At 41.9% G+C, this 21,755-nt stretch overlaps 1 protein-coding gene across 1 annotated transcript in view; it reads right to left on the bottom strand.

The window, feature by feature from the left end:
- The window catches only part of LOC308308839 (thyrotropin-releasing hormone-degrading ectoenzyme-like), a gene marked incomplete at both ends in the record, with an annotated part of 249,634 nt that extends 238,428 nt beyond the window's left edge, over nt 1-11,206 (bottom strand). Inside the window, 2 exons of the mRNA XM_080754291.1 lie at nt 8,006-8,249; nt 10,965-11,206. Coding sequence (XP_080610417.1) covers nt 8,006-8,249; nt 10,965-11,206 — 486 coding nt within the window. The remainder of the gene's footprint in view (nt 1-8,005; nt 8,250-10,964) is intronic.
- Nucleotides 11,207-21,755: the final 10,549 nt, after the last annotated feature.

Raw genomic sequence — 21,755 nt, 5'->3', positions numbered from 1 at the left:
CTGAGAACTTTAGCCAAAAATAGCAGATCTACAAGCTGATCGGCTATTTTCAGCAAAGAGGTTTGGTGTAGAGGGGGAAAGAGCAGACTAAGAGTGAAAGGTCAAGTATTGACGGTTCAAGTGGTTAAATATCTGAAAACACAAATTGACATGAATCTAAAATACACTGATGATTATGCTGTCAAACAATGAAAATATATGGAATCTATGAACAGGTTGTGGGGGTCCCTGCTTCAACTCTCTCTCAACTAAGGGGTCCTTGGCCTGAAAATGTTGAAGACCCCTGACGTATACCATGTTATGATTCAAGCAGCAAAACAAATCGGTTGATTGATCATTAAAATAACCATGCTCTGACAATGCAGGCTGCCCTGTTAAGTGGTCAGATGGGCGGGCCACGAAGGCTTTCAATATTTTCAATCCAGAAAATAATGAGAGTCACTGTCATATAACCCAAAGATGCTTAATTTGACTGGTGAATTAAAGGGACTTTCAGACTTGGCATTGATCCAGTGTGAAGGGGGTGAATGAACTAAAACAAAACAAACCCCCACAGAGCTCAGGGGGTAATTCATCACAGTTCTGAGCTTAAGACAAAATAATAAACTCCACTGGATCCATTGGAACACAGGTTATTTTTATTTGTATTCCATTTCCTGAAAAGTTACAGTTTTGTATATTGTCAGTCATTGTCGGACAGAAATCTGTATGTCCAAGCTTCAAATTTGTACGTTTTTTTCGTAAAGTAAAGCCCTGCTTCATCAAACTAGTGAAAATAGCCGATCTACAAGCACACAATGCCTGGTGGTGCGAGGCACTGTGTGATTGTAGATCAGCTATTTTCACTAGTTTCAATTATTTTTGAAATTATAAATACAAAACGTACGGTATTGGACATACAAGGTTTCCACCCGACAATGACGATATACCTGTACAAAGTTTGTCTGACAGCGATGATGCTGGTCCTGCTCTGGGGCAGGCAAACACCAACCTTTTAGTGCTATCCTCCATTAATACTCTATTCCGAAAAGAAATAACACGGTGGCTAAATAGCTAGTGGGTAGAATGGAAACCTTAATTAAAGCAGCATTATTTAAGTTTATTTAGTGAATTAAATACATTTTGTCAGATGATCAAGCACTATCAGCAAGAGTATGCTGATACAGTATAACTTATACAACTGGGGTGGTTGTATTTGGTCTCCCTGCTCTTCCAATGAGATATTTAGATCTAGCTGGACACAACCTTTGACATAATCCTGTATCTGGTTTGAACTTAAATGAGTTCGATAAGATATGCGTGTGTGTGTGTGTGTGTGTGTGTGTGTGTGTGTGTGTGTGTGTGTGTGTGTGTGTGTGTGTGTGTGTGTGTGTGTGTGCGTGCGTGCGTGCGTGCGTGCGTGCGTGCGTGTCCGCCCTGAGGCTAACACACTATGTTAAACCTGTGGGAGACAAGGACAATGCTTTAATCCACTTCAATCTATTTAGTGTCTGCCCTGTACAGTCCAACACACACGCACGCACACGCACACACGCACGCACACACACAGAGAGAGAACTGCTAACACAATAAACTCGCCAAAACCCATGTTTCGGCCCGGGTCGCTGGTGTGGTGGTCCGGGCACCTAGGCTCTAAAGTAGTGTTTCTCTCCCTCTTTCCTGTCAAAGTCCACTTAGACATCTAATTGCCGGGGAGCCACTGTGCCAAAATGAGAGAAGACCTGTGATGTCATGACATACTCCAAATTTTAGTTTTTCCTATTAATTTGGTCAATAAGGTACACAGAATGAGAGGCCTGCTCTGCCGGAAATACTGCGAAAAAAAGTTTCCCATTGACTTCACTATACTGGAAAAAAACACACCAAAGAAAGTAGCATGTGAGGGGTCAAACTAAGGGTTCTTCATGATTCTGAATCCATTGCAAGCATTTGTTTTGCATGAAAAACATTCCTTGGGCTAGATTTCAGCCTCTCAAACCTGTAAAAAGTGATGAGTCATCACTTTTCACCGTTATTTTGGTCTGTTTTCTAGCCCAAGGAATGTTTTTCATGCAAAACAAATGCTTGCAATGGATTCAGAATCATCAAGAACCCCTATAGTTTGACCCCTCACATGCTACTTAAAGCATATTTTTTTGGTGTGTTTCTTTCCTGTATATTGAAGTCGATGGAGTGAATATACAAATGGCCATAACCTTTTTTCGCAGAATTTCCGGCAGAGCAGGCCTCTCATTCTGTGTACCTTAATGACCAAATGAATAGAAAAAACAAAAATAAAAAGTATGTCATGACGTCACAGGTAAAACCCTATTCTTTGAGCTTTTGGGCCTGTGGCTCCCCGGCTATAAGGAAAAAAAACATGTTTCACTCTTTTGAAAAACTAAACAAAAAACAAACTTAAAAGCATTCTCAGCCACCAAACACATTTGACACTGTGAAGCACTTATGTTGCCAAATGGTCAACGCTGGCAGCAAAAGATCAACAGGAATACAACATAGCTGTCATCGTTTACAGAACAACAACTCAAAATCGCTCACACACAGGGCAGAGTGCACAATGGGGGTATACACTACAGGTGTGTGGAATGTTGATAGCGAGAATGGATGTAAACAATCCGATAGCAGCGGGAGGTGGAGGAGAATTCGGTATTGATTTTTTCAGTTGTTTTTGTTTGAGTGTCAGCAGGCAGTGCACCATTCTGTCTATGCGGTGATTTGGGACGATGTCAGATTTCATCATGGTGTCATGTTTCCAGTGGTTCACAATCAACCCGGCGGTTCACAAATGGTTGTCTTCCGACATACAGCTCTTTCCTCAACCTTGTAGAAGTGCTTTTCTCTGCTCAGCAGCTAGATCTGTTTGTCCCATACCCATATACTGTACAGTACCTAGGGAGCATCTTTTACAGCCTTACTGACTGACTTACAGTCTTATGTATGTACAGTATGTGTGTGTGTGTGTGTGTGTGTGTGTGTGTGTGTGTATGTGTATGTGTATGTGTATGTGTGTGTGTGTGTGTGTGTGTGTGTGTGTGTGTGTGGGCACACAATGTCTTCCATTGCGACATGTTGTGAGCTTGCGGATCTGCTTTGATCACTATTTCTGTTGTGCGACAAGGTATGAAATAACCCTTAAGTGGTTAATCGACTCTTCGATATATAAAACATTTTTACAAATATATTTAAACAAAATCACTTCTCGATGATTGGATCAATCATAATAATCTCTTGGAAAATAAATGATAGTTGCAGCCCTACTGCGATTACGCAAGTGTGGAGCTTGTTTATTTCCTCGCCCGTTTCCTGTGGCATGAACCAACACAAAGACCTGATGCTGAGCCTCCCATTGACTGTGTTTTAGCACTGGCACAAAATGTACTGCACTGTAAAGTGCTTTTCAATTAGTGTTTACTTGTTTTTATGAAGGTACTGTTTACTGAATATACAGACAATACTGTATTATTTGCAGTACTCGCAGTATACCATATATTCACTGGAAGTTGTGATTGCAATACGTTTTCTTCTCACAAAATGTATTTATGTTATGAGTGGTCAAATGTTTTGTGTATTGGAGTCACGGAGGATGCCAGTTAGATGATGTCATACTAATTGGGAGGTAGTGGATGGATACGAATGGCTGAGCTGTATATGGGAGAGATGTTGTGATGATTATTGTACATACTGTATTTGGTGTGAATAGGTATTTTATTATTTGTCTTCTTTTTGTTCTTATGTATTTTATTGTATTGTTATGTTGTGTTATGTTATGTTGTGCCCAATGTGTTGTCATGCTTGTGTCTTTCTTTTTGTTTAATATTAACATATTGAAACAGAAAGATTATTTACAATAAACATTGTTTATGAATGTGCTGTAGTTTTTAAAATATAGCCTATAACTGGCTGTGATCTGAAAGCTTTGTTTGATTTTGCCAGAAGAGTGTGAATACAGTTTGAAGATAAGGTTTCAAGTAATTTTGAAAAGCTGTAACGCTCTCATAAAGTCTTAAATACTCTGGCAAGGCTGCGTTGACAAAATCTCTGAGTGAAATCAGCAAACCTGATTTAGGCTACTGTAAATTACTAGCACTTTTTGCACATTCAGTACTGTGCTATCACTGTGGTCGAAAAACTACTTAGGAAATATGAGTGTCAGCCAGAGACTTTAAATGTAGTGTTTAAATGATATTTTTCGGTAAAGCCATTAAAACCAGGAAAGCGTCTAATTTTAGCTACTAGAACAGTGCCCATTGGGCACCGGCCTACTCTGGTATGATAGGGAATGCTTGCACGTTGTCCCCTTTGGAGATCTCTTTATCCGTCTGTCTGCCTGTGTTCTGGAAAGTTCTTGTGCAGTGGTAAACGCCTGCGGAGAATGTCTGAAGAGTGCAAACTGACTGTGGAAAGTGGACTGACTAAGTAATCAAATGGCAGGTGTGGGGGACTTTGCTATAATCAAGCTGGCCAGGGCAATCAATTGGCTCATTTGGGCCACGGCCAGAGCCTTTTCTGGCGGCTCTGGACAACCGCCTATCCGACTGACTCGATGCCAGGCCCTGCAGTCCCTCGAGCCGTCTGCGCCGTGTGTGGCGAATGTGAAGTCAGTCGGTCCAACGCTTCTATACGTCGATTACAGACGTACGTACATAGATACCCTGCATTTATTGTGAGATAACATAGGTTTTACAGATTTTTTTGGGGGGGGATTTAGAAGGCATTTGTAGAATTAACCTCAGGTCTGGGTTAAAAGGTTACAGCTCTATGTTCTGATGCTAATCATTCAGTCTTTGTTCAGGGGTCTCCTCGTCCTTCCAGTTTTTTAATCAATTTGGGACGCCCATATAAGAGTTAAAATGTAAAAAAAAATATATTTTGAAAATAGTGAAAAGCTCAACAACGCGTTGCACCGCGACACGTTGTGAGCTATTGATCGGATATTTTCAAATAGCCTATGTATGGTTTACAGTTGTTAAACCGATGTTGAAGCTACAGTATATTAACTCACCTCCCCCAGGACCCCTGGAGACCCAAGTTTGACAATCCCTGTTCCATTCTATTCTAATATTAGTTTAGTTCTCACTCAATGCCTTCTGTGTGGATACCTTAAAGGACCCTATTGGGCCTGCACGCACGGGCGCACACAAGCGTGCCCGCGCACGCACGCACGCACATAGAGTGCAGCCAGACTGAGAGCTAATTTAACTGGGTTTAGGCCAACAAGATAAATGTAGCGTTCACATGCATTTGACTGACGGGGGCTGAGGCTTCCCTCCTGCTCCAGCCTTAACCAGTTTGGCTGAAACAGCAACTTTTGGCGGCTAATTAACCTTGTTAAAGAAATCTCTGCGGCTGCTTCAGGAAAGAAATAAACTCCACGAAACCACAGGGTGTTTTAAGCTGATACACACTAACACACCACACACACACACACACACACACACACACACACACACACACACACACACACACACACACACACACACACACACACACACACACACACACACACACACACACACACACACACACACACACACACACACACACACACACACACACACTCTCTCTCGCTCTCTCTCTTATTGAATGGGCACCTTCTGTCACAAACCACAAGCCAAGCCATAAACCTTGGTGTAGTCATGTATTCAGACCTGAATTTGAACAGCCACATTAAAACAATCACAGAGCCAGCCTGCCTTTTAATTTTCTTTTTTTTTTTTATCTTCCTCTTTTACTGAATTCAAATGTCCTTTTGTAAATGTGTTTCCTTTGCTTAATGTTTTATGTATAGCAGTAGCACATTGAATTGCTTTGTTATTGAAATGTGCTCCAAATTTAAACTGGCCTTGCCTACCAGAGATGGGAGGTCTGGTGTTCTAGCAGCTTTCCTACTGTCTGTCACTCTTACTGTCTGTCTACAGAGAGATAGACCGTAAGGAAAGCCGAGAAGGAGACAGTGTAGGAGAGACAAATATTAGGAAAGCTGAGAAGGAGACAGCGTAGGAGAGACAAACAGCAGGAAAGCTGTAGTAGGAGACAGTTTAGGAGAGACAAACAGTAGGAAAGCTGTAGAAAAAAAATCACACCCGTGTGAACTGAGCGGTGGTCGTGGAGGCTGTGCAACAGCACTACTGGGTGGGTGCAGCGGGGTTAGTGTGCTTTACAATGCTGTAGTTTCTTCACACACTCTAATTTATTTGACCCTAAAACATTCAGTTTGTTAATAATAATAATAATACTTGACCACACATGCTGACCCACCCTTCCCCCCTGTGTGTGTGTGTGTGTGTGTGTGTGTGTGTGTGTGTGTGTGTGTGTGTGTGTGTGTGTGTGTGTGTGTGTGTGTGTGTGTGTGTGTGTGTGTGTGTGTGTGTGTGTGTGTGTGTGACTGTGTGTGTGTGTGTGTGTGTGTGTGTGTGAGAACAACAGCGCCCCTCCCTTAACATGTGTGGTCAGAAAAGGTACTGCAGGCTTGAGGCTACATACACGGCCGGACGGCCGGACGGCCGGATGGATACCCACACACACGGCCACGTATAGGAGACGGTGTGACCACCGCTCAAAAAGACAGAGTGGGACTCTACACCAGGCTTGTCGAACTCATTTTGTCTACACTGTTGTGGTAATAGAAGGTTGGCCAGCGGAATACAGCCACCTTAAGGACTGCTTACGATTATGAGCTATATTTTCGTCCATGTCTTACCCCTTATCCCTATTTTTCTTTTTTAGATTTTGAAAAACATTTTAAAATACAATTAGCCGATCTACATCGAAACGTTGTGAGCTTGTAGATCAGCTATATTAAATATTTTTATTTTTCAAAATAGTAAAAAGTTAGTTCTGGAATAAGGGGTAAGGCATGGATGAAAATAGGGCCCTTCTTCACACGTCCTGCCATTGGCAAGACAGTAGATTTTCAGGGGATCTGCAGAAAATGTAGATTGTAGATCAGCTATTTTTGCTAGTTAGTAAAACAGGGAAAGAAACCGGTGGAAAACATGCATTTGCAGGAAATCTTCAAGAAAAGAGCAGTACACAACGAAGAGATGAAACGGCACATCTGTATGTGTTTCCTGCACCATCTGTAACGAGTGGACCTCTGACTTAGACCTACTGCACATAATATAAACACTATCAGCTGTCCTACAGTCCACTGTCTCCTTCTCAGCTTTCCTACTGCCTGCCTCTCACTGTCTCCTTCTCAGCTTTCCTACTGCCTGTCTCTCATACACTGTCTCCTTCTCAGATTTCCTACTGTCTGGTCTCTCCTACACTGTCTCCATCAACAAACAATCTACAATACCCCCACATCCTCGGTTTGATCCCTGGCTCCCACTGGGTTTGTGTCAAAGTGTCCTTGAGAAAAACCCTGAACTCCTATAACTGCTCCAGATGAGCAGGTTGGCAGGTTAGGTGCCTTGCCTAGTTTCCCCCACCATCGGTGTGTGAATGGGTGAAAGATAATGTTTTTTGGTAAATGTTCCCCACAGAATAAGGATGCTGGCGTGAAAGTGGTTAACACACACGAGTGGCATTTTAAGAGACACATTTTGGATTATAATACTGTAAATCACAATTATTTTGTCCACAATAATGTTCATCACAGACTTTTACTCCACTACAAATATTTAAAACCTTTAGTTACTAGTTACTTTGCTGATTTTGATTATTATAACAAACACACATTAACCATATAGGCTACATTTCGGCCATTTGAAAATCACCAATCTACAAGCTCGCAATGTGTGAGTTATTTCCAAAATGTTTTTATACAACTTGAATTGGGGACATTCTGCATAATGAGAACTATTACTTTTGTCACTTTAAGTACAAATGAGTACTTTTTACTCAAGAACATTTTGAAATCCGGACTTTAACACTCAAGAACATTTTGAAATCCGGACTTTAACAAGAGTATTTCTACAGTACATTGCAGTATTGATATTTTTAGATGAGTAAAAAAAAGTGAGAACTTTTTTTTTCACACCCACTGATGGAAGTCTCTCACCTCCAGTTTGTCAGCGTGCAGCACGATGTACTTGGTAGCGTTGACACACTCCAGCTGGATGCTGACCTCTCCGGAGAAGGTGAAGTTGTCCATGTAGACGCTCAGCCTCAGGTCGTAGTGCCTGGGCCTGACGCTGCCCGGCAGCCTGGACGAGGTCCTCCACGCCTCCCCGGACCCGTCCTCTCCCCCTCTGTCTCCTCCTCTCTCCCCGATCCTCTCCTCGCGGCTCCCGTTGGACCTCCCGCTGTGCGGGGAAGAATTGCCGGCGTTAGGGCTGTCACAATTATTACATAATCGTCTGATTGCAGTTATTTGACATGATCGCAGTTATTCTGTCATAATCGTCATAATCGTGAATGTTGAAAAATGTTCCTACATTTTCAAACATTTTCAGAAATAGTGGAAATAGCAGATCTACAAGCTCACAACGCGTCGCATCGCGACGCGTTGTGAGCTTGTAGATCGGCTATTTCCACTATCACTGTTATTTTTTAAGTAGTAAGTTGTCAAATATGTCAGTAATTTCTTTGTGTATTTAGGTTGACAATTACATTTCTGTTTGGCTTTTAGGCTTTGAAGATGCACGTGGCAGATCTGCCATGTGCATCTTCAAAGCCTAAAAGCCAAACAGAAATGTACAGTAATTGTCAACGACAAAAAACACAATTAAATCGTTAATCGCAGTTATTTGAGTGACAATTAATCGTCATGTAAAATGTCATATCGTGACAGCCCTAGCCGGCGTCAGGCACGTGCACACATAAGCCCCTTTTCCACAGGCCCAACACCACACCACACTGCCCACTTGTGCCAGGTTTTCCACTACAAGGACCTGGGTAGAGTGGTGTGAAAGTGGTACTAAACGGGGTACTAAAAAGTATCCAATCTAGAGTAGGTCTGAGCTAGGCCAAACAGGGCCAAACACTTCATAATGATTTATCACTCGCTGACTTTTCATTTAGAACACCAGGATATAGTTGTAATACATAATAATAGATTCTATTGTATTATAATCACAGTTATAATCCATTATAGTGTATTATAATTTAGGATAGTTGTAATACACATTTATATTGTATTATAAGCATAGTTAAAAGGGTCAATTTGTTTCTTACCGATAGGGGTACTTTTTGTGTAATGGAAAATGTAGATATTTTTATGTGGTGCAGTGTGGTGTGGTGTGGTGCTAAAGCAGCAGTCGAAAAGGGGCTATAGACATCAAAGGGCGCTTGAGCCCCTGCCCTTTTACCAGTCTGTAAAAAGTGCCCTCTCCAGACGATGAATGCAGTTTTTACTTCTTTCCATGCCATACCTGAAGGCAGCATTCAAGAGAATTGCCTTGTCCAAACCCTCCTGAACTTGAATGCAGCATCTTATGTTGAAAGAATTGCCCTCTCCATGTAGAGAGTGCTCAAAATGCCCTTTTAGAAATTTCAGCCCCTGCCTCTCTAACATTCTCTGCACGTCCCTGGTCGGCATGAATGAGAAAGTCACTGGATTTTCATTAAGTACAGTAGCCGCTCTACAAGCTCTGAACGCGCCACGATGCCACAGGTTCCGAGCTTGTAGCTCGGCTTAAGCTGTTATGAAATAGGGCTTGGTAGTTAATCGCTCTAATCGTTAGTCAAAGAAATCTCTGTAATTTGTCAATTCGCTGATGTGAGAGAAAAGAAACCCTTGATTATTCGATTGATCGACAAGAGCAAGATTGAATTAACACTTATGTTGCAATGATTTTTTCCGGCCAATGTCCCGCTTTGCCATGGTTACCATAGACTTCCATGTAATTGTGCAATTGTGTAAAAAGTGCACGCCCATGCCTAGATGATGCACCACGTGTGTGCAGGCTGTTCACAGCTTTCAAACAAAAAAATCCGCTCGGAAATCCGTTCAGGCATTCATGATTTATGAGCCATTATGTTTTCTTCAGATGTAAACAAACATGGCTGCCATGTTTGAAAGAATGGGTTGGTATGGGGGTTAAACATGCAATTTCGCGATCGCGATCATGCCTAACACATTTCTGGAGGTCCAAAAAAAAAACATTTTTTTAAAACGATTTTTTTTTTTTTCAAAAACGGCCCAAACTCGGGAAACTCGGGGTTGGCACAGCACTAGTACCAATACAAACTCGGGAAACTCGGGGTTGGCACCAGATGTGTTAAGTAGAGCTTATAATATTTTTCAATTAAAATTCACAGGATTTTCTTTTGCTAGAACATGTGAATATGTTATAATTACATGCAATGGCTCCATATTCTGACAATCATTGCTAATTTGTTCAGTAACAGTTTCTCCCGGTCATTACAGCTCTTTAGAAAATAGATTATACATTTTCAGGTGGGTTAGAGGTGGGACGTTTGCGAACGAATCAAGTCTTTTGAACGGCTCTTTGAAATGAACGATGGGATCCGGTTCGCAGTATAGGGAGCCGTTCCTTTTTTTTGAGGAGAGGGAGTAAATTCTTTACTTGCAGAGTATTTCTACATTGCAGTGTTGATAGTGTTGAAGTAGAAGTTCGGAATTAGAATGTACTTGAGTAAAAGTACAAGTGTATTGGTATCAAAATGTACCCAAAGTAGTAGAAAGTGCTCATTATGCAGAATGTGCAATTTCACAAGGTTTCCAATGAATAAGATGTAGAAAAGTGTTGCGACGCATTGTGAGCTTGTAGATCTGCTATTTTCAAATGGCAGGAATGTACCTATAAATGTCCAAAATAAATGTATATCGGGTTGAAGTGATTTGTAATTATAATCAAAATCTACAAAGTAACTAGTAGCTAAAATGAGCCAGTCTTTTGAACGGCTCTTTGAAAGGAACAGATCCCAGAGATCCAGCTCACTTCAAAGAGCCATAAATCCCATCTCTAGAAACTGGCAACCCACCTGAAAAAGTATAATTCTTTTGTGCTTTTTACCCCCGTCTCTCCCCAATTTAAAATCAGCCCCTTAATTACCTCCCAGCTGCTCCTCCTGCTCGCTGCGCGTCGGGACACTCGTCCAGGCGCGTCCCCAGAGCGACCGCCACCGCTGTCACGATGACCAGCGTGGCGATGGACACGGCAAACGCCAGGACCATGCGCTTGTGGGCCATGATGCCGCGGTCGGCGGTTCGAGTCCGAGGAGGAGGGGCCACCACAGACGTCTCGCTGGCCCACTGGTCCTGGACAGACACCCCGCCCCCCCGGCCGTTCCTCATGGTCCTAGTGCTGCTGGTGCTTCCCCCGCAGATCTCTGTGGGTTACAGTCAGTGGTGTAAAGTAACTAAGTACATTTACTCAAGTGATGTACTTGTTTACAGTACATTTGATTACAGCAGATCAGGGATATCCATATAAGGGCATAAAAGGGACAAGGACGGAATTTGCGATGCAACGCATTGTGAGCTTGTAGATTGTCTATTTTCAAAAGATTTGTATACATTTTATACATTTGAAAAGTTGTGAAATGGGCATGATGAGTACTTTATACTTGTGTTACTTTAAATACATTGTCATACCAATACTTTTACTCAAGTAAATGTAAGATTCCAGACTTTGACTTGTAAGGGTGCCCTCACACCAAAGTACCTATGAGAGTGGAATCCGCTTTCCGCCAATGCATTTCAATGAGAGTGAAGCGGTTTCATGCCAGCAGAGGATTTCTGCAAAAAAACGCTCCCTTCTCATTGAAATGCATTGGCGGAATGCGGATTCCACTCTCATAGGTACTTTGGTGTGAGGGCACCCTTACAGAGTGTTTCTACATTGCTGTATATTGATACTTTTACTGAAGAAATGTACTTTTTCCAACACTGAACAAGTGACCTTTTCGTTGCTCTTCCTCATGGACCTACTTGTGGATTATACCAGTGTCTACTTCAGTGGTTCTCAACCTGTGGGTCGTCCCCAAATTATTTTGAGGAGTCCCCAGATGATTAGCTTAATGTGCAACATTGTTTTCTCACTCAACAGTTAACAAACCAACATAAAGTTTAAGTGTATAGAGGGTATCTGCACATTTCTAAAGTGCCAATTTAAGGACTTTTTAACTTAAATTAAACATTGGCCAATTTGTCAAATATTAGAGGCAGAGATTGTGAAAATAGCAGATCTACATGCTCGCAACGCGAGGTGTTGTGAGCATGTAGATCGGCTATTTTCACAATTGAACCGTGTTATACAAAATGTAATGCTCTTAGTGCTCAGTCAGGGTGGGGGGGGGTCCCCAGTTAAAATATGATTATTTCGGGGGTCGCGGCCTGAGAAGGTTGAGAACCACTGGTCTACCTTGCACGAAAACGGATTTCACCTACTTTTTACTTCTGTAAACCTGTGATGAGATGAAGCTTCTGACAATAAAGATTCTGATATCTGTCCCACGTCACATGACGGTAGATTTGTAAAGATGTCCAAAAACAATAGAACATTCTGTAATAGCAGATACTATCTCATCGGATATAATACATGTCTAACCACTGGTCTACTTTGCACGAAAATGGATTTCACCTACTTTTTACCTCTAAACCTGTGATGAGATGAAGCTTCTGACAATAAAGATTCTGATCTCTGTCCCCCGTCACATGACGGTAGATTTGTAAAGATGTCCAAAAACAATAGAACATTCCGTAATAGCAGATACTATCTCATCATCAGATATAATACGTGTGTCTAACCACTTGAACCGGAGTCCCTCAGGGCTCTATACAAGTATCCTTTCTGTTTTCTCTCCACATTAAAAATCAATCAATGAAAATAGCAGATCAACGAGCTCACAGCGCTGCAACGCGTTGCGAGCTTTGTAGATCTGCTATTTTCTGCACCAGACGCTGGGGTTTAAGTGACTAAGATTTTCAAAGACAGAACATTCCAAAAGAGCATAATTATACTGGCTCATCAGATACAAGAGGTGAAGAGTTGAACATGTTAAATAGCAGATCTACCAGCTCATGCTAAATTACTCCTAATTATGAGCTTGTAGATCAGTTATTATTACTTTTTTAAATTTTCCTTTTTTATAAAAAAGAAATTAATATTATCGTCACAACAATAATGGATGTATTTGTAAAAATATCAGGATAGTTATCGCTCAGCCCTATATATATATATATATATATATATATATATATATATATATATATACACACACACACACACACACACACACACACACACACACACACACACACACACACACACACACACACACACACACACACACACACACACACATTATTATATAACTTACAGTACCTTTAGGCCTGACTGTTCATGCCATAATCAACGCTGTTTAATCAATTCATTCTACATAGATAATGGTTGACAAACGGCAGCAGATAACGGTGTTTGGCTGGTTTCAAAGCCACAGCTGTGCTTATCTATCTGTGAGTCAGTGAGCGTTGTCGTGTCTCTCTCCACTATATGCACAGTAGAGGACAGCTTAAGTATATAATTTATAGAGTCTAGCCGTGTGTATATTTCACCACCACACAGTAGGCTATGTGACAGCATAAATCATATGGTATTATCCCCTGCTACTTCTCTGTGTGTGTCTCCTCTCCCCCTCTCTCCCTCTCTCCCTCTCTCTCTCTGTCTCTCTCTTCTATGTTCGTTCAAGGATATCATTCAATTATGTTTCTCTTTTGGGCTCAGGTACAGGGATACAGACAGAGGGGTGGATGGATGGATGGATGGACTGACTGACAGACAGACAGAGCAGAAAGAAGGGGATATATAGACATACGGCCCCAATCCCAGCTCTTCAGTAGTAAGGATGGGATGACAAGCGATATTATCGTTTATCGTGATAAAAAACACTCACGATAATCGTTTCGTGGAGAATTCATTTATCGTGATATCGTCCTCGTCATGTACGTACTTTTTTTCACTCTCTATCAAATGTCTTTGCCAAAAAATAGCAGATCGCGTTGTGAGCTTGTAGATCTGCTATTTTTGGGCAAATGTTCCCGCCCAAGGATAATGGAATTTGATTATCGTGATAATATTGTAAATCGCGATGATATAAAACTTTCATATCGTCCCATCTCTACAGTATAGAGGGAAAAGTTAAAAGAGTTAAATACAAAAATAATGATTGTGAACAGAGAAATGCCCAGTGTGGTTCTCAACCTGTGGGTCGGGACACGCAGGGGGGTCCCCACATGAGGGTCTACAGATGACAGTGAAGTGACAATTTAATGTTTGAATACCTCAAGAAATCTATAAGAGGCAAAAAAGAAAAGAAAATAGCTGATCTACAAGCTCACAATGCCTCGCAATGCCTCAACTCATATAGGCCTACATGATTATTGTGATGATTATTTGAGGGGGTTCCAAGTTAATTATATGATTTTGGGGGTCCTCGGTTCAAATTATTTTGGGGGTCCCCAGTTCAAATTTGTTTATTTGGGGGGTCACGGCCTCAAATGGTTGAGAACCCAGTAGCCCAGTGGTTCCCAAACTCTTTAGCCTGGATTAGAGACCCATTGGGTCATGGTCTGCCTGCATGCGGGAACCAAACTTATACAAAAATCAATCAGCACCAGGGCAGGAATTTCATGGAGGCCATGAAGGCCATGGCCGTCCTTGCCCCTCAGTTTGGCCTTGTGCCCCTCCAAAAAATGGCATGCCCTGAGGCCACAGTGGCCTTAATGCCCCAGCTGACTGTACCACTTTCTCCCCTCTCTCTCAATGTAGACACCAATGTCTCTCTCTTGTCATGTAGACAGACACCAGTGTCTTGTTGAGTCCCCCATTTGTAAACCAGTATCTTTTTTCACAGCAGATAGTCTACAAATTACATTTAAAATCAACCTTAACTCTTAAATTCAACGATTTTTTTAATGGACTTTTATTTGATGGTCTTCCTGCCCTGGCATTTGGCCTTTGTGCCCTCAAAAAATGGACAGCACCAAAGGCCAAGTGGCCTTGCCCCTAAAATGATGAAATTCCAGGCCTGATCAGCACTATTTAAGTGAAATTAGCACAAGCTGACAACCATGAGGGGGGGGGGGGGGGGGGGGGGGGGCATTTCTGAAAAAGAAAAAATCTGATTTCAGATCTGTTGTATTTTTCGTTTTTTAACATTTCGAAATAATAATTTAAAAAATGATATTTACTTACAAAAAAGGGTACTGATGGGAACCACTGCTACTACAGTTTTTGTATTTTCTCTATCTATTTGATGTCAGGATATGAGACCGATATAATATTATTAGATAATAGATAATATAGAGGTAACAGAGATTTGACCCCCCTCCTCGCTTGTGCGACGCGCTGTAAAAGCCACCCCATCTTCACTAACTACGGAGTAGCCTATAAATCACGCTCAAAACGGTGATGTGGTCAACTTCTCTCTCCCTCTCTCTCTCTCTCTCTTTACCTCTCTCTCTCACGGTGTAATAAAGCGCTATAGGCTATAATGTGAGCAGCCTCTTTCAGTCCGTGAGGGTCTCAAAAGCACCAACCTGAATAGCCCCCCATCATCAACCATGAACCGCAAGGAAATAACAAAACAAACCCCTCATGTAACTTGCAGTAAAAAAACAAAACGTTATGGTAATAGTCCTACAGCTCCTACTTACCGACATCTGTTCAGCAGCTCCTCTTCTCCTCCTCAAAGCGACGTAACATCCCCGTTGAAACCAATGAATTCAAAGTAAAGAAAAGAAAATGAATACAATTCCTCGGTGTGGATGTGCAGGTAAATCCTGGTGAACGCATAAACGTCAGACGGGGATCATAACGGTTGATGTCGTGGAGACTCTGGTGGCGTGTAGTTCTTCCTCCTCCATCTGTCTCCTCTCCTCCTCCTGCTCTCCTGTTTCCTGAAACCACTGTCTCCTCCTCGCTTCTCCACCTCTCTCTCTCTCTCTCTCTCTCTCTCTCTCTCTCTCTCTGTCGTATGGGTTGTTGCACGAGATAGAGAGCTGCTCTCCTCACAGAGTGAGAGGCACGCGCGCGACTATGGAGGAAAAACAGCTGAGCAGCACGAGCGGCTGGCTGCCCCTCTCTCTCTCTCTCTCTCTCTCTCTCTCTCTCTCTCTCTCTCTCTCTCTCTCTCTCTCTCTCTCTCTCTCTCTCTCTCCACATGACCAATCAAAATGGAACACTGAATACAATCTCCCCTCTCTTCTCTTCTTTCCTCTCTATCTCTCCCCCTCTGACTGATTTTTTTCGTCTAAAAAAACAACAACATAGCAGTGTGTGTGTGTGTGTGTGTGTGTGTGTGTGTGTGTGTGTGTGTGTGTGTGTGTGTGTGTGTGTGTGTGTGTGTGTGTGTGTGGTGCGCGTGCGTGCGTGCGTGTGTGTGTGAATATAAGGTCACTGTGTGTGTGAATATAAGGTCACAACAGGTCACCTAGCATGTGATAGGCTATAAACATAAACAGACTGATAACCAAATCTTCCGAGCACAGGTTTTGATTGATTGAAGACTATTAGAAGTTTGCATAGGAAAAGGTACAGTTTCATGACAGTACAGCACACATAGTAAGTCAACTAAAAGGAAATCCTCGTAAGCTTTTCGGCTTATTTACACAGGAAACCTTTATGTATCGCATATAACATTGAATGACAGACGAAAAGAATGTCAATGCCTTCTGGTCCATCATGACCATGCCGCTATATTTGCCCGAATCTGCTTCGCATTTGATTTGGTCACTCTGACCAAATGAACAGACCAGGTCTCCGCCTGGTCAGGTGTCCTGGTGGTGGCGGCGCTATAACAGGCCAATGTGAAAAGGGAGCATTCTTTCCTTGACCTAGTGGGAATATGTTTGGCAAATTTCAAGGTAATCTCAAGCTGCGTTCATGATCTGAGGCATTTTGTTCAAAAAACGAGCAATTCTGCAAACTTTGGAAGGCAATATTAAATTCGGATGGAATATGAAATATTGGACAGATCGGTGTTGATCACATGACTATAGAAATACTGTGTAGTGATTTGCGTGATTGTTGGAGATAATCTGATGGAGTAATAGCAAAGAATGTGTTTACATACTGTAAATTGGCCTCCTGTTGGCGCTAAGGTTTTTCCTTAGCCAGTCGGGGAGTGCGCATACAACATTTTCCACTGATCGGTGGAGTTAAAATAGCATGTGTGTGTATATAGTATAGGACAGCGGGGTTGTGGACATCAGGGATCTCCATATGGGCATAAAAGGGAATTGTTCCCCTGGCATCACAGGGATCTCCATACGTATCTCCATATATGGGCATAAAATGGATTTGTTCCCCCTGGCATCACATGGATCTCTCTAACAGGGCATAATTAATATTGATGACATCGGGGAACTCCATATATGGGCATAAAAGGGATTCTGTTCGTGTGACATCACAGTGAAGCCAGAGCGTGATGTCAGAGAGGCAAACCCATTCTGGTAGAGAGGTTCCCCTGACATCACAGTGACATCAGAGCATGATGACAAATGTTTATGGTCTATGGGTTTGCCCATAGAAAAATGTGTACACATCTACACGGACACAGACAAGCTGTGACATTTCTCATGGTAAACTGCAACCTTTGGTCACAATTATTATGGGCTTTAGCATATATATATCAGTATGCTATATCTATCTATAAATGCGAGAAGTCTCTGCGTGTCTGCGTGTATGTAATCCGCGTATCTCGAGAACCGTTCGTCCCACCGACTTCAGATTCGGCACGCACGTTCTCCGCCGCGGCGCGGAGTGCAGTGCCCGGCCTCGACCCGACCCGACGCGCGCTTTTTCCGAAACGGCGCAAAACGTTCGGAATCTCCTTATGCGGAGCTGATTGTTGATTCAGGCTGTTCCGGAGGAAATCGGCGCAAGCGCTGACTCATTGTGACATCATTTCATAAAACCGCAACATGAGTCAACACAAAATGCCATGGTTATGTATCTCCATATATGGGCATATGGGCAGATCTCCATATGGGCTACATATATGGGCATATGGGCACTGCTGACTCATATGGGCATAAAGGGGACACAGATCCATATATGGGCATAAATGGACACAGGCAAACAGATGTTCAAAACGGGTCCTATGACAACAGGTATAATGAGGTTTGCATTAAAGGGGGAACCGGCACTGTGTCTGCAACACAGTTGGAGGCATGAGTCAACACAAAATGCCATGGTTATGTATCTCCATATATGGGCATATGGGCAGATCTCATATGGGCTACATATATGGGCATATGGGCACTGCTGACTCATATGGGCATAAAGGGGACACAGATCCATATATGGGCATAAATGGACACAGGCAAACAGATGTTCAAAACGGGTCCTATGACAACAGGTATAATGAGGTTTGCATTAAAGGGGGAACCGGCACTGTGTCTGCAACACAGTTGGAGGCACAGACAGATACTCCATATATGGGCATAAAATGGACGCAGATAGACAGATATCTCCATATATGGGCATAAAATGGACCCAGAACTATAACTGCAGTGATCTCCATATATGGACATAAAATGGACGCCGACAGACAGACAGACAGACAGATACAGATATCTCCATATATGGGCATAAATGGACACAGGCAGACAGATGGTCAAAACGGGTCCTATGAAAACAGGTATAATGGGGTTTGCATTAAAGGGCGGGGCATTCATTCCCTATTTACATTGTTCCGAGTTGGCCAGGTCGCCGACTAGACGCTGGGCCGCCCGAAGGGCGGCCCAGCTTCTAGTATCTATTAATTAGCCAAATCTCTGTCTGTCTTTCTTTCTGTGTTTATGCCCGTAGCCAATCAAAGAGGGGCCATTTACGCCCGTAGCCAGAGAGGGTTAAAGGGTGGTCTCCATGGTTGGTCAAGCTTCACATACATATACCTAACTATAAAACAACTTACAAACTTCAAGAAGAGTGCACAAATGAAACCAAATGGACCACGGATTTGGTTCCATTTGTACACGTCTCAGTCTCAGAGTTACAGACCCCGCAATGGTCCATTTATGAGGCCCTCACTTTGAGAACCACTGGGATATGAGTAGTGGTGGGCGGTAAACATGATTTACAAAGCAGACACTTTCATCCTGAGTGACTTACAATAAGCAAGGTAATCACCTACATCAGAGATACATTATGGTGCCTCAAGAATCTAGGGTCACAGGTGAACCAAGAATGCAGCATTAGTCTAAACAATATATACTATCAGATGGATAATCTGTACATTGAAACGGTATCTACAAGTTTCCCATTGTGCATTGTGCAGAAGGTGGGTGGCAGTTCCGGCACCGCAGCCGAGCCAAGTGTGTTCTACAAGCTCACAACGGTATAGCATCTGCAACACAAGCTTGTATATGTCAGCTGTTCTCCGGATGTGTCTCACACATGATCATTATACAGTAAATTCCCGCGGAAACAGGTGGATAGTATACCAGGTAACGGATGAATCTAGCATAGTCTAAATAACATGCTAAAGTTGTTTGGTTAATGTTTAACCTTTTTTTAACAAAGTAGATGTATCAATGCACATTTTAACTAAAGACACACACTTACTATATCAATGTCAAATCAAATAATTATTTTAAATTATTAATGGTACAGCAATGTGTTTTCCTAGTACAGATAAGGATCCAAGCATTATAGTTTTCTTCTCATCGGATTCAAATCTCGAGGTTTGACGCTGTTCTTCTTCGTAATCGTACCAATGGTTGAGACATGGCAGTAGTACAGTTACTCTCCTCTCACACTATATTTTATGCATGTACGTATGTAGGTGTGTAGGTGTAGGCAGGTGGTAAAGTGGTTATATAATGTATTGTACATATGTATGTATGTATGTACGGTATGTGTAATGATTTAGACACGAATGAGATTGAGCCCGTGTCTCCCACTCAGCAAACCAACGCAAAACCTACCATGTCAATAGAGCGGAGCCTGATTGGCATGGTTGTTGTGGCCGGATCATGTCTGGGGCACTACATCTGTATTGTCAAATGTAAAATTTGTATGTTTTTGTGATTTTACAATCAGGGGAAGTTCTCCATAAAGGCCCATTCCCACTGGGCCAGATAACAGATAAAAAAATCTCCAGATATTTTTCCATTCAAATGGATGGTAGACACTAGGGGTGTAACGATATAGTAACTGTATCGAAATATCGTTTTTAACTTAAAAAATCGAAGTTTATCGAAATGAAAACAGCTAAAATCAAATCGTATTGTTTTATTTTGTATCATATCGAATCGCCAGCAAAGAATCGATTGTATCGATACTACCTACTTGGTGCATTGTATTACCATTTTTAAGAAGAAATTAAAAGGAGGGGTTTAATTACTTTTCCTTTCCATATAGCTACACTGGTCTATCGATAAATGTGTGTAATCTCTGGGTTCATGTCAAGGTGCAGGTTTGTCAATATACAATGACCATGTATTTGGCAGATAATCACTGTTTACTTATTTATATCCATAATAATACATGTTTCCCTTAAAAACCTGCACTATCCACACCTTTCACACAGATTTAATTTCTTTGCTAAATAGTTACTATATCGATTTTAAATCATTGAATCGTATCGCCATGAATGAACCAATATCGTCCATGTATCGTATTGTCAACCATGTATCGTGATATGTATCGTATCGCTGTTAAAATGTATCGTTACACCCCTAGTAGACACAGATAAAAAAAAAATATCTGTCACTTCTTTTATCTGTGACAGATATTTTTATCTGTATCTACCATCCACTTGAATGGAAAAATATCTCGAGAAAGAGATTTATTTTATCTGGCCCAGTGGGAATGGGCCTTAAGCCTTTAGCTTCTCAACTTTTGCACAATTATGCATTTTCTTCTGTTTTTAACCTTTTTTGCTAATAAAAAAACTCAAAACACTGTAGACTGTAGACTAGTGGTTCTCAAAGTGGGGTCCAGGAACACCCAGGTCCTTGGATAGGTTCCAGGGGTCCCCAGCAAAATCATTTAATGTATCACAACCAGCGCCAGCTGCTGGTTCATTAGTCATAAATGCAGCCTTGTCATTACTCTAGAGCAAAACCTTGCCAACTGCTTCTGAAATGGGGGTGCTAGGCAACAGACATTGAATCGTGACGTTTTTGGGATCCACGTGGGAATGGCCTAAGCTAAGGCGATGTCAGTCATCTTCATCTAAGACAGTGGACCCATTTTTATGGGTTGTGACTCGAGTAAATGTGCCTTTCTTCTTTTACAAAATGTTCTCTTAGTTTGAAGGTACTTCAAAAGAAAAAAAGAATATTCTAAAATATGTTATATTAATATATTAGATTTTTTAAATAGCCGATCTACAAACTCATAATGCGTTGCATGGTTCCATGGAGCAATCGCATCAAAGTTCACATCATAGTTCATCCCCAAAATTCCTATCGATTACTCACCCCAAGGAGACTTGAAATTATGGATATGTTTTAGTTTTTTGTCGCATTCCTAAGCCAATAATTAGAGGAGACTCTTTGTGTCTCCATAGGGAACAAATCAGGCTCTTTGTGTCTCCATAGGGAACACTGCTGGTCATCCGGCCCATTCCTACAGGGCCAGATAAACAGATAAAAACATATTTCTCCATTCAAGTGGATGGAAGATATTTTTTTATCTGTTTATCTGGCCCAGTGGGACTAGGCCTTTAGGAATACGACAAAAATATCCATGAATTCAAGTCTCTGTGGGGTGAGAAATCGATCGATTCAATCGAGGGTGAACTATGCCTTTAACGTACGGGGCCATTAATAGCCGTAGCTGTCTGACAGCCAAAGACACGAAGAGTACACTTACAAAGACTGTATTAATATC

This window comes from Nannobrachium achirus (assembly GCF_963921795.1).
Source record: "Nannobrachium achirus genome assembly, chromosome: 23".
In the NCBI taxonomy this organism is placed as follows: domain Eukaryota; kingdom Metazoa; phylum Chordata; class Actinopteri; order Myctophiformes; family Myctophidae; genus Nannobrachium; species Nannobrachium achirus.
Note: the sequence above shows the minus strand (reverse complement) of the source record. Positions and strands in the feature narration are given on the sequence as shown.